Source organism: Pangasianodon hypophthalmus, chromosome 19 (genome assembly GCF_027358585.1).
Source record: "Pangasianodon hypophthalmus isolate fPanHyp1 chromosome 19, fPanHyp1.pri, whole genome shotgun sequence".
NCBI classification, from domain to species: Eukaryota; Metazoa; Chordata; class Actinopteri; order Siluriformes; family Pangasiidae; genus Pangasianodon; species Pangasianodon hypophthalmus.
The window spans coordinates 9,052,079-9,066,428 of NC_069728.1; the positions used below are offsets into that span (position 1 = coordinate 9,052,079).

The window sequence follows — 14,350 nt, forward strand, 5'->3', positions numbered from 1 at the left end:
TACAATTTATAGAAATTGAGATTGGATCATGCTGCACTGTAAACCTGCCTTTGTGTTTGCCTTTGTGTTTTACCTTACCTTAGCCTTAATGATGTACCTTCTCCAACAATTAAAACTCAGGGTTGGTTTTTTTTTTTTTTTTTTTTTTTTTTTTTTTTTTTTTTTTTTTTTAAACCTTGTTTCACATTGCTACGAGCACGACAGCTTTGCTTGATCTACACTGAGCTTTCAGATTTAGAGGACCGTATTCTTCCTGACCTCTGGCTATGCTTTACCTCAAATATAATTATAATAAGTGTAGTGTATAATAAATCTGATAGCATTATAGATTAAAATATTATGTACCCTTAAATGGAAAAACTTAAAGTTTAGTTGAAAAGTCAGTATTGGGTAATGACTCTAACTCACTGGTGGTGATAACCTGAAAATGTTATTTTCAGTTTAGTATTAAACTCTTGACAATGGTTTTCTTCCAGTCAAGGTTCTTGTAGTTTACAGAAGCACATCTTAAAGCTTAAACCAGATTACAGGAATTGCTTCTAGAAAGATGCTACAAACCTCATGTTTAACGGACATGTTAGTGCCTCAATTCTTACGGTTCTGTTTGTATTTAAGGACTAATGGCATGTTGAATTATTTCTTCACAGATAAGATAATTCGACACAGGGCTTGCAGTCTGAAGGATTCGGCTCATGCAATGATCGCCTCTGAGCTGGACCCAGAGTTTGACCGCACGTGTGAGGAGATTAAAGAGTCTCGAAGGAAAAGAGGTGAGTTCCTTACCTCTGTTAATCGTTTGTCTGCCTGCACTTTCTCAAATTTTAACTTTCCAGCTAAATATTTTGCAATAGCTCATATAGAAGTTGTTTCATCATGCTTCATATTTTATAAGTTCTTCCTAAAGATAAATCTATTTATTAGTAGCAGTTTTCACTCTTTCTCTCCTCTTGTCCTTTTCCATTAATTTATTTTTTACATTTCCTGAATTTTCTGAAACTTGGTTGAAAGTAACTTTATCATTATTCATTGCAATCAGGTTGATCTTTAGATATATAATATTTTTGTAGCAATATCTTCAGTTGTGATAGGTCATAGCATTAGCAGCAGGCAGCTGCCACTTCTCTTTAGCTCATTCATCACAAGGTGAGAAAACATTTGCACCTTGAGGGTCAGATAAACTAAGCTAATTGTAAGATATTTCCTATAATCAAGCAGAGTCTTCTTGCTCATAATTCTGACTGCAAACCAAGATGCACACCTAATAGTCTCCTCTAGGCCTCTTCAATTTTTTTCATTTGACTCTGTAGAGCTGAATGAATTTTGCAGGCTATGGAGTGAATTGTTCATGAACAGTGCCGGTGAATATTTTATGTGGTGCACTGGAGATGTTAAAGGTATCAGTTTTGTGGAGTGTAGATGGTGCATCTCGTTTGCATTTACAGACTATTAATTCTCTGTTGTATTAAGGTAAGTAGAGCTCTCTCTATCAGCAAGAAGCATTAAGGCTTGAAAGAGTCGAGAAAGGACATGTCTTCTTAGTTACTTCCTGTCCCTTTATCTCATGCCAGTACTTTATTTACTTAATAATGTGTAAAGATACAGTAGGCCACAAGCTTACAGCTTAAAGCTTTTCTGTTGTCCTTGCCCTGTCATTGTTTCTGTAATAATTGCTGCTGTTTGACTCCCCCAGAGTTCCAGATGCCACAGCAGCCAGCTTCCACTCCAACATCTGTAATAGGCAAGAGGCCTGTTGGTGGAGAAGAGGCTACTGGCAGCACGTCTCAGGCTGATGTGGTGGAAAAGCAACACAACAGTGAGTACATAAAAGCGCAGACAACTTTTAGGTATTACAGCCAATATGGCTGGCTGGTCATGTGGTTAATTTTTAACTCTAGTTTTAGAGAGAAAAGTTGTGATCAAAAGCTAAGATGCTAAAATGTGTATTACTGCTACTCACCATTCTCAGTGACCTGTGATGTGAAATTATTATACTTTAACAGAGTTAAAGATAATAATAAAGATAACAAAGATACCCCCCAATCCATTAAGCAAATGAAATGCATCTGCTTAGGTTTATCGGAATAGACTGCTTTAGCTTTGGCAACGTGGGTTTTGACGCATATATCTTGGATTTCTGGGGATAATCTTTAAAATGGTTAAATAGAAGAAAATTAAAAGCAGATACATTTTTTTTTGTCAAAATCCTTTTTATCAATACATTGTATAGAGTCTGTTTAGATTAAAGTATCATGTTCTTATGACTATTAGCATTACTGTGTTTCTCACGACACACTGAAAGAGTCAAACATCTCCCTGATTTTAAGAATAAAAAAACCATTTTGTTTGGACTTGTGCCGTTAGCCATCTGTATGGCGCCACTCTGAAGCTCATCCTCCAGCCCTGGTGCTGAGGGCTAATCAGGCCTTATAAAAGGCACCCTCCAGACAAGAACTGTGTCCATAAAAGTGCACAGCTGTTCAGAGCAGCAGCACACGGCCTCCTCATTACACACACTCACTGAGTCCCCTGTGGAGCAGAGTGCCACACTAGCCAGTTCCACACAGCCAGGACAGAGCTGTCCTGAGGCGTGAGGGGACGAGGGTGTAAGAAATAAGCTTGGTATGCATTTGATGTACTCACATAGAGGAGTCAGAATGCAGATCAGGGGAACATCTTATTGGGTTTAAGGCATCACTGCATGACTTGCTTTTTAGCTTATTGATGGAAGGGTTTCAGGTCTTTGAGTTTGTGAAAAGGACTCACACAGCAAGAGCAGATTGAACTCTAAATGCTGTGGAAAATAGATTTGCATTGTTGTTGTTAGGTAACTGAACTATTCTTTCAGTTCTCAGCCAATGGGGGCTCATTAGATTGAGAAGAAGATTTCAGATGGTGTAATTGGATCGTGCCAGATGGGCTTCAGGACATCGATTAATAATTTTTGCACTTGCAGTGGACCTGCGGAAAACTTGGAGAGTAATGTTGCTATATCTCAGAGTAAAACATATGGCATCCCTCTTCAATTTGTCATTTTCTATCTCTTTTTTTTTTTTTTTTTTGTTCCTTGCAATTTTAAGTTTAGCTATATTTTGCAGTTATTTTCGGGGGCAAGCAAATGTGCTGTCCAGGCTTTCGGGATTATCTCTTTCCAATTTGGCAGTGAAAAAATAAAGAGCCATTGCCCAGTGGACAACCAAAAAATGGAGCAACAGATCTTTTTGACATCATTTTGATTAAGTTGTTGCCAAGCAGACACCTGTGTGAATTGTTCACACCTGCGTTTCATTTTTAATAGATTCAGACCTCACTGGACATATTATCATCTGACTATTATCTACTATTCATAATGACCATCCAGCAACCTGTGCATGTATTATACTTATCTTAGAAGTTTTTCAGTCTTAAACTAAAACCTCATTATACCAACCCATTTTGATAACCTTGGCCTACTTCTCTTAATAATGTATGTTGCTTTATTAATATAGTATGGCTATAGAAAGCTGTGTTAATGATAAAATAAGAGTTTATGTTGCTGCTTATTGCTGTAGTAAAAAGACATTATTCACAAGAAAGTTGGTGAAGTAAAGCTTCATGTTAAAGGCCACAACCTATAGTACAACGGAACAGATCAGTAGAGGCAAGTTGTCTCTAGTTGTTTGACGAGTGTGCTAATAACATTTACTACATTTCAGTAAACTTGCAAATCTAAGAAAATAGCAAAAACTGTACATTTTTCTATTGGACAGCCAGTCATTCATTTATCTTGGATGTTTTCTGAAACTGATGTGATCTCATATGCAGTCAGTGCCTAATCTAAAGCATAACCTAAATTATGCTTATTGAATAGATTTGTTTTCTATTAACTGTGTCCCAGAACCTGCATTGTCTCGTTGGATTGGAGGAAGTTACACATTGTGCTTCTCTGTATTGATTCACATGTTCTAGTACTGAAGCACTGTTAAGTTGTGGTTGCACTGGATGGAGTGGACTGTTATATTACACTTAAATTGTCAGTTTAAGTTACTTTACTAAGGGGTTTCTTTAAAATGAAGGGCATGAATGGGCCTGTGGCTGTTTCTTTCCCTGCCACGAGGTGGCATATGCCCATCTGGAGATTGTAATTTAGTGGCCCTCATGCTGAGCCTGTAAACACCAGTCCATCTCGTTCCTGGGGGAAAAAAGAACGGTTGCATCCCTGAGCCATGAGAAAAAGCCTGCTAGCTGTAATAAATACTACAGGATTGGACATGAAGCTTTTTCTATAAGCTTCTGTAATACATCATTTGGGAGCAAATATTCTGACACATCCATACTTTAAAAGCTGCTTCTTTGGCCTGTTTTTGTACATTGAAGCACACAATGCTAGTGATGCGGAAAATACGTTTTCTAAATAGTTAAATGTGATTTTTAGACAGCTGTGAATATTTGGCACCTCACTCTGAATCACTGGATCGGGTGCATGTGTATGCATAATATGTTCATACCACCCCCTTATTGTGCGTTATTAACCTTTCATAGTTTAACAAAAGTGTTTCTGGACAATTCATATAGTCAATACTGGATTTTATTTTCAAGATAGTTAAAAAACAAACAAAAAAAAACAATCATGGTGCATGACTCCATCCAAACATTTTACTGATCATTGTCTATTCACAACAGATTTTACACTCACTGGAGGTTTTTCTCCTTTTGTTAATAAATATGCAATTTAATAATTTTTTCCCTAAATGAATAATGACTGTAAATATTCCATGACAGACACTGCAATTCAAAACTGGATTTAATAGGACTGTATATAAGTTTTTTTTTTTCCAGCGTAATACAACTTGCAATATGTTTTTAATAAAGGAGTAGATTCTTAATAATCACAGATGATTACAGTTTTCACTTTTCATAACCACTGATACTGCAGAAATTTGGCCTCTTTGCTCTTTTTTGCCTCCTAAAATGTGTTACAGCGGACTGAACGCATCTTGGATCATTTATCTCTTGTGATAGCTAATTATATGTCACCTATAAGTGACTTAACATTAGTATTATTGATATCATGTATTCTTCGTATACAATAATTCTCATCAGTTATTCATCATAATGCATCAGTTATGCATCAATTATTCTCATAATGCTAAATCTGTCTTTGTCATAACTTGCCATAACTGTCTAAAGGATGTAGCCAGTCAGGCGCAGCAAACACAAAGCTCATTATCACAGTTATTTCATCGCTCTTTCTGATCTAGGGCTTTTGTAAATATTCACTTTAGATGTGGACTTGCATGTTAGTACATGGTTTGGTATTAATATTTTGTGTTGCACGTTATTATTACCATAAATTTTTGTGTTGCACATCTATTATTACCATAAAATTATGGAAAATTTGAAAGTAGTAATAATTTTACCATAAAATTAAGCCAACTTGTACAAGCTTCAGGCTTACAAAGTAGGAACATTTTTCCGTTCCAGTTAACAAGCTTTACATGCAGTAATCATTTTAAAGAATCAAACAGAAACACTAAACAATGGAGGAAAAAAAAAAGGGAGGAAAAATGTATCCACCAGACTATAGTATGTCTGTGCATTATGTTTTTGAGTTCGTGCGTCCATCCAAGATTTTCATTAGAGCAGTATTTCAAGAACAAGAGGTTGAATGTTTGTAGGATTTATATGAAATTATCACTGCAACCAGCAGATGAACTGATTAGATTTTAGAAATCGAACCAGACAGGATCAAGGTCACAGCAAGGTCAAATGTCTGAAATAGATATAGTAGAAAGACTGTAGCTTCCTTCCTGTTTGTTACACAGAGATGTTACTTACACGTTCATGTTGAGGAACTCAAGGCCATTTCCTGGCTAAGATTTTTCCCATCAGGCTGTCTGTCAGTCTGTCGGAAGGAAATTCTTGTTAGTGCAATATCTTAAAAATAAGTGTAGTGTTTTTATGGACTTATCCTTGAAGCTGCAAAATTTCAGGCAAGTTTGTGTGACTGTGCACTGATTCTAGCTGATGTGTTTGTGTCTGCTCAGTGTGGTCAGGGTGGTCCAGTATGTAGAGTAAATAGTTTTCTCAAAGTACCAAAGAAATCTAAATAAATAAATGTTCATGTTCCTTTTCTACTTATGCTAGTCCTGGTAATGGGTGCAACATAATGCGTATTATGTTAACATAATTATACACTGTAAATGTCAATTTTGTTTTAATAAAGATTTAAACAGCACATACTAAATTTAGATTTTTTAAATCTTCTCTGGCTTCTGAGTTTTTTTTCCACAGAAATAATTGGTTAGTAGCCACTTTTTAATTAGGTAACTGAATTATATGAATATAATGCTTTCTTCAGGAAAATCCTTTCTGCCCTGAATTACACACAGATTTCATGTTTTTAAGATATTAGACAGCTAATTTAATTGTTAAGATGAGAGGAAAAAAAATTAATTTTAATGTCACAACAAACACAAAGAGATTGTAGGGATGCACAGTTGTTGTTTTTCATATTATAAATAAAACAGACAGCCCCATTTTAGGCTGCTCGAGTAGACTGGATCGTTTTGTTTTTGAGGTGACCAGTGTCACCTTTCTGGCCATAAAAATCTGAAGTCTGTTTTGTTATAAAGAAAAACATGATTGATTTTCTACTAGAAATTGTAATTTCTCTTGTGGTACCTCTGCCTGTACCACAGACAGCAGTTATGTACTTGTATTTTATGGGTGTTTTGATGCTAAGTTGAGTTGATCTAAACCAGGATTTAGGCGGATTGCGGTCCGGATGCAGACCCAGCGGGTCGAACGGAGCACTTGTACGCTAATACTGTAGCGAAACTGATCAGTGGGGGAAAAAAAAGGCCATAGTTCAGTGACTGAAATTGTTTTTACAGTGGAATTCCATAACTAATAAACTTTCTTGAAATGGGCTGTAACATAATTCTACAGGTTCATTATGCTGCATGTTTTCCTGCAAGTCTCTGTAAATGACAGAAGCTGAGATTATTTAGCTGAAAACATGCAAAATAGAGATATAAATATAAGTTTCCATTATGGGTATTATGACTATGCCCTTTGAGCTGCTTTCTACTTATGTTGTGATATAATGTGATAGATGCATTCAACTTCAGATGAAGTAGGGGAGTTATAAGAGTGAAGTTTTCAGACAATGGCGCCTCACTCGAGCCATATGGCCAGACAAGCCAAGATGGATAAAGCACAGCACACAGCGAGACCTGAGCTGTAAAGTTCTCGTCAAATCCCCATTTGTTCCAGGATATTAAACTCAATGCTTCGTACCCATGCCTCCTGCTAACATGCACTCTTTCTTTTCTTCTTCCTCGTTTTCTTTCTTGTTTTTCTCCCTACCTCTAAATGTTTCCTGTAAGACTTTTTTCTTTAATTTTCTGTTGGGATAACAGCTTGCATCTTTTTCCTGGTAATTTGACATCTTTGCCAGATGTTTGAAGATTTTTTGATTATTGCTTATCTGTCTCATTTTAAAATGTTTTACTTGAATTGCACATCCCATTTTTTTTTTAATAAAGGCTGAAACAGTCAGTGAAGGCCACAGTATTCTGTGAGATTGAAATTGAAAAGTTTATACTTTTTAAATGTTTCCCAGCTCTATAAGACACGTTCTCCTTCTGAGCCACACACATTTGTTTAATGGGCTTTCAGCAGGTTTCTCATTTCCTTTTAGTGGCTTGTACTTGTTACTCCTCGTGATTATTTGTTGCGTCAGGTAGTGGTGTTTTTTGGTCTGTGGTTATTGGTGGCGTACTTCATTGTTAACTGTGCTTCTATACTATTTGATCTAGATTGCTAGGGTACTAAACATTTTATCCAGTCGATCATTCATTATTTTCCAGAATGCAGTTTAAGTAGTGCAAACACATGTCCCAACCTTTCTTTCTTGTAAGTGGGGGTTTGATGTTTAATTTAGGATTTGTTTGTGATTTCTGATCAGTAGATCTGAGGGATTTGACCACTCACTGGCTCAGGTGAAGTATGCGCCTCCAGTTTTGATTCACCAGCTGGGTGTAATTACATCTGAGAAACTCCTGAGCTAAATTAGAGACTGAGCTCACACAATTTTCAATATTACCACCTTGCGTATATTTGTATTTCCTGCCTTCCCTCTCTTTCTTCCTCTCGCCTTCCTTGTGGATAGTAAATGACTCACAGGTGCATCATATTGCCCGTCCCTCTCTGTCCGTCGCTCTCTCCCTGGGCTTTAGGTAATCACAATCCCAGCTTGGTGTTAATCCAAATTTCATGGCCTCCTAATGGTGTCCATTAAAAGTATACTCTGTAGACAGCATGCCTTGTCTGTCATGTCATTCAGCACAAACGCTAGTGTGGAATGCACAGCAGTTGGCAGTGAAAGTCTCTGAGCCAGCCAAGTGATTGCAATATATCTGATGTAGGAGCGGTGCTCCAAAACCATTGCCAAAAAGACTTCATCTCTCCGTTGTCAGCTCTTAACTGGAGATCTGTCTTTGACGAACGTGACTTATTTTCTTATCATTTGACAGTAAATGGTGAAGGCCAGTGAAATAGCAAAATCAGTGGTTGCTTTAACTGAATAATAGATTTAATCATTAAACCATCACTTATTTTTTTTTTTTTCAGGACAAAATGGAAATCTTACATTTCCAGCAACAGCCAATACAACATTAAAAGTTTTAAATGACAGTAGGCACAAATTAGGGACCTTGTATTTCAAAATGAAGTCTGTTTTTCGTTGCTCTCAACGCTTGTATTTTACACCAGCTGCTGCTCACACACAGAGCATTCATTTATGTTTTCAGTCACTGGTTTAGTAAATATAACATGGAAATACCAGTCATCTCCTGAATTGTTGGAGAATGTCTTTGTGGTTAATTAGCTTGAACTCACTCTGAAAATATGAGAATTGAATATGCTTATGATTTTTGTTTCAAATTATCTTTGTGATTAGTACTTTGTGTGACCTCTCTTTCACTACATACTGTAACAAACAGACTGCAACTGGTTCAGTATATCTACTGATGCTTCTGCTCACACCAGGGTTGTTCCTGGGATCCGCATGTGTTTCGCATTTTTCAACAGCACTTCCTTTGAGGCTGGTCAGATCCCAGATGACCACTTAAGAATCCCTAAACGCTCTAGTCAGCCTTAATCAAGTACACCATAAATGGGAGCAGTAGAAGAAGAATTTCTAGAGGTGCTGATAATTGACAAAGTTTAATATGGTTATAGCCTTTTTAAATTTTAAGCAATCCCAGAACTGTAGAACTATGGGCTGAAATATTGAGCTGATTTTTTCCCCGTTATTTCTTTATATTACACAGTAAAAACACATAAGTATATGTGCTTCCACCGACAGGAGGAACGCTTGTTTGCAGTGGAAAATGATACTTGATTACGCTACATTACATTACCCCCCACCCTCCACCCCAGCGGTTAACCAAATATCTGTTCATTAACTTTTACAGATATCTGAATAATAAAATAAGGTGAAAGGCTCATTTCTAATTAAAATACTGATTAAACCCTAATCAGCAGTAGTTGCTATTTTTGGTAGTGCTTTTTGTCTAGCAGAACATACACTTTTGAGCTCCTTGAACAACAGTTCTGTGGCACTGGCTATTAAAATGTAGCAACATGCATTAGAATCTCTGTAAACTCAAAGCATGTTTCTTAACTAACAGCTAATTGGCAAAGGGATCTTTTGGCTTATAAACAAACATTTGAGAATCTCTTTGCTAAAGCCCTGATTCCTTTTAAGTGTGCCTTTCAGCAGCGTAATGTTCATTTCTCCAGTCTTACTTGCTGGCTGGCTCCCTACACACCCACACAAATAAATACACTCACAGTTTGAATGCCCTGCTGATTTTTTTTTTTTTTTTTTCCCCTTCTTCTTTTGAGCTGGTGGAACAGAAGTAGCACAGATGCTGGTGAGATGCATTACCTCTGGGCATGCTAATGTACGCCTCGCTGCAGGAGGTGAGCGCAGCTTTTGACTGATTCGCTTCATTTCCAGAGGCATGGACTGAATCATCTATCGATCGAGATGCCTCATTAAGTGCCACTGCTATGTGATGCAGGGCAGAGTGACAAACAGTGTCCTCACTCAGGGATGACCTTTTTCCACTCGCTCTTTTTTTTTCCTTCCCTTATTTTTCACTCTTCATTTCTTCGTCTTTTTCTTTTGCCAAAACACTCTCAGGGGTATGTGGTTGGAATTAATTTTTAAGCCTTTGTGTTATTGATCTGGATTCTGGACTTTAAAACTGTGCTATTGTTATAAAACTCGTTTTGTAGTTTGAGCTTATGTGCATAAAAAGCTTAGACTATACTGTATAAGCTCTTTTATAAATATATGGTTTCTATCATCCAAGTTAAGTGGCATCTAATGTTTCTGTACGTCACAGACACACTGTCTGCACTTACAGGTTGCCTTTTTCGTGAAAATGTATTAGATTTAATTCAGATGATTTGCTATAATATAAGATTTTGGTAGCCACAGTGTATTTTTAAACTACCCCAATCTGGCAACCCTGTCATTAGCTGTTGTGTGCTGCTCCTCTCTCAGTGAAATTGTTCAGAGTGTGAGCATGGGGCACAGAAATCCCTGCCCGTTTCCTGCTCTTGTTCCAGTTCCCGTTTATGACCACTAGGTGCAATAGTAACTCTGTGGAAGCTTGTTGATCTGCAATTGTGGGATGTAGCCTTGTGGGATGTCTGTCAAATAGCGACACTTTAAATTCACTGGTCACTCAAAAAAGGAAACTAAAATAGAAAGACTAAAATATTAGTAATATCAGCATTAATTCTGACAGATATTCACAGTCAGCAGCAGGTACTGCATTAATAACGTCAGCACAACGTTGACCCTACCTGTGTGGCCTCGTCAGTGAGATCAATACGTGATCAGTGCTTCATTAATTTGGGATCCTGCTGATGCTGAGTAATACAGAGCGTCCGAAAAGTCAGGAGCCAGTAGGAATATTTTGAGCAGAATTGTCGATCTGAGTAAATGCAAAATGTACAAAACATGAAACAGTGGCTGAGAAAATGCATAGAGCGTAAGGATGAGCGTGTAGATCACGTTGTAAATACAAAATTAAGTATACAGTCAGGTCCATAAATATTGGGACAGTGACACAGTTTTGGTAATTTTGCCTCTGTACACCACCACAGTGGATTTGAAATGAAGCAGTCAAGATGTGACTGAAGCGTAGACTTTCAGCTTTAATTCAAGGGGTTTAACAAAAATATTGCATTAACTGTTTAGGAATTACAGCCATTTTTTACAGAGTTCCTCCATTTTCACAGGCTCAAAAGTAATGGGACAAACTAATATAATCATAAATATTAGAATTATTTTTATTACTTGGAGGTAAATCCTTTGCAGTCAATGACTACCTGAAGTCTGGACCCCATGGACATCACCAAATGCTGAGTTTCCTCCCTTGAGATGATTTGCCAGGTCTTTACTGCAGCCATCTTCAGTTGCTGCTTGTTTGTGGGTCATTCTGCCTTCAGATTTGTCTTCAGTAAGTGAAAAGCAGCTCAGTTGGGTTGACGTCAGGTGACTGACTCGGCCATTTAAGAACATTTAATTTCCAAGCTCTTGGGCTGCTTTCACGGTATGTTTTGGGTTGTTATCCATCTGTACTGTGAAGCACTGTCCTATCAGTTTTGCAGCATTTGACTGAATCTGAGCAGAAAGTATAGCTCTGTACACTTCAGAATTCATCCTGCTACTTCTATCAACAGTCACATTATCAATAAACCCCAGTGACCCAGTTCCATTGGCAGCCAAACATGCCCATGCCATAACACTACCTCCACATGTTTGACGGATGATGTGGTATGCTTTGGATCATGAGCCCTTCCTTTCCTTCTCCATACTTTTCTCTTCCCATCATTCTGGTACAAGTTAATCTTGCATCAGAACTGGTCAGGCTTTTTTTTAGAGGTTTTTTAGCAAAGTCTAATCTGGCCTTTGTGTTCTTGAGTGTTGCCAGCGGTTTGCATCTTGAGGTAAACCGTCTGTATTTACATTCATGAAGCCGTCTCTTGATTGTAGACTTTGACAATGATAGGCCTACCTCCTCCAGAGTGTTCCTGGCTTGGCTAGATGTTGTGAAGGGGTTGTTCTTCAATAAGAAAAGAATTCTGCAATCATCCACTTTAGTTGTTTTCTGTGGTCTCCCAGGCCTTTTGGTGTTGCTGAGCTCACCAGTGCATTCCTTCTTTTTAAGAATGTACCAAATTGTTGATTTGGCTCTCCTAAAGTTTCTGCTATCTCTCTGATAGGTCTGTTTTGGTTTTTCAGCCTAATGATGGCCTCCTTCACTTGCATCAACACCTCTTTGGACGGCATATTGAGAGTTCCCATGAACAGCTACCAAATGCAGATTCAACACTTGGAATCAGCTCCACACCTTTTATCTCCTTAATTTATCATGATATAAGGAGGAAACAGGCCACAGCTGGCCATGAAACTGCTTATCAGTCAATTGTCCCATTACTTTTGAGCCTGTGAAAATGGAAGAACTCTGTAAAAAATGGCTGTAATTCCTAAACAGTTAATGCAATATTTTTGTTAAACCCCTTGAATTAAAGCTGAAAGTCTACGCTTCAGTCATATCTTGACTGCTTCATTTCAAATCCACTGTGGTGGTGTACAGAGGCAAAATTACCAAAACTGTGTCACTGTCCCAATATTTATGGACCTGACTGTATGTAGTTTTGCATATCTCACCGGTTCCTGACTTTCTGGAAGCCTGTAGATTACGTTGATGAGGTTCTGCCTGACTGTTCTTTATGTAGGACTAGAACACAAGGACACAAGAATAGGAAGGTAATCCAGACTTTTTATGTCTTAACGATGGTGCCATAGTACAGAAGACTACGCTGATGTGGAATGTAGAGCTTTTCTTTCTGTGCCAGACCTCCTTCGATCGAGCGAGTACATTTAAAGCATATGGGCCTCACCGTGCTGTCTCTTTCTCACCCTCAAACACTTAATAACATTCACAGCATGTCACACCTACTGCTATGTGACTTTTAAATTAGGCCTGGTACTAATGCCATTGCTATGACACAGAAACAGATCCTATCAGCTTGAATAAACTGCTGCGTAATGGAGTTGTCTGAACTGAGTGACTGAATGTGTGGTGAGGCTCCTCTCAGACGTTTGAGCTTTGAAGTTGGATGCATGGACAGATAAAGTGATGGGTGAAAATAGCCTCAGTATACAAAGGGTTCATGGAATAACAGAAAATCCACTGACAACTCACAAGTATAAAGTAGTACACAATTTTCTAGTGTAATGTCTGTCAAATTCAGCATACCGGAATAAGGAACAGTAGTTGAAAGTTGAAGCTTAATAACATTTAATTAATCTAGTTACTTAAAAACCTTAGGCCTGGACAGTAGCCTACCTATGACCTGAAAATTCAAGTCAACCAGTGGTGGCTCAACGGTTAAGGCTGTGGGTTACTGATTGGGAGGTCGGGGATTCAAGACCCAGCACCGCCAAGCTGCCACTGTTGGACCCTTAACCAGATCTGCTCCAGGGGTGTCGTATCATGGCTGACCCTGCGCTCTGACCCCTGCTTCCTAACAAGCTGGGATGAGCAAAGAAAAGAATTTCACTGTGCTGTAATGTATATGTGATAAATGAAAGGCTAATAATAATAATAATAATAATAAAACTTCTGGAGGGTGAGGGGTGAAAAAAGCCAACAAATGTCTAACCTGTGTTTTGTGTTCTTAGCTCTTCAGTGCGGTAGCATTTCAGTTATTCTGCCAAATGGTACCGTTTCTTAGGTCTTTGGGTTATCTATTTTCTAAACAGGAATTTAATATCAGATTAGATAAATAACCACTGGCCTGGGTGCCTGAGACAAGCAAATTTCATATCTGGGCTATTTGTTTTATTTGGACAAACAGAAATGTATGAAAACTTTTATATACTCCTTCTGGATTTTCTGTAGTGTGAGCTACTCAGTCCAAATTCCACCACTTGCCTGCACTATATACAGCTTAACTTACTGACATGCTGATTGATGCCAAGGAAACTATTGAGACTGCTGCCAATGCCAAGTCTACCAGTGTTAATACCAGAGTTGCTTGCAGTGAAGGTAAGTTAGCTAACACTAGCAACTAGTCATGGCTAGCTACCAGTGTCCCTTTCTCCTAAGTGTCTACTGATTGTGTTTCTCTTTCAAACTCACATTTTTCATAACCCTCATCTTGCTTTTAGTCTAGCGAATGTCGGTTCACCATATACACGTGTAGTACTGCTTGTAGACCAGTGTGGTCTTGCAACAGTCTTGCAAAGCATTTCACTGACCAGAATGTTAAAACATTT

General features: G+C 38.0%; 1 protein-coding gene across 2 annotated transcripts in view; it reads left to right on the forward strand.

Annotated features, from left to right (window-relative positions):
• atad2b (ATPase family AAA domain containing 2B) overlaps positions 1–14,350 on the forward strand; it is a 68,703-nt gene that overhangs the window by 32,194 nt on the left and 22,159 nt on the right. For both annotated transcript variants that reach the window (XM_034313707.2, XM_026944500.3), the window contains exons 23-24: positions 648–770; positions 1,691–1,813. In XM_034313707.2, coding sequence (XP_034169598.1) covers positions 648–770; positions 1,691–1,813 — 246 coding nt within the window. The remainder of the gene's footprint in view (positions 1–647; positions 771–1,690; positions 1,814–14,350) is intronic.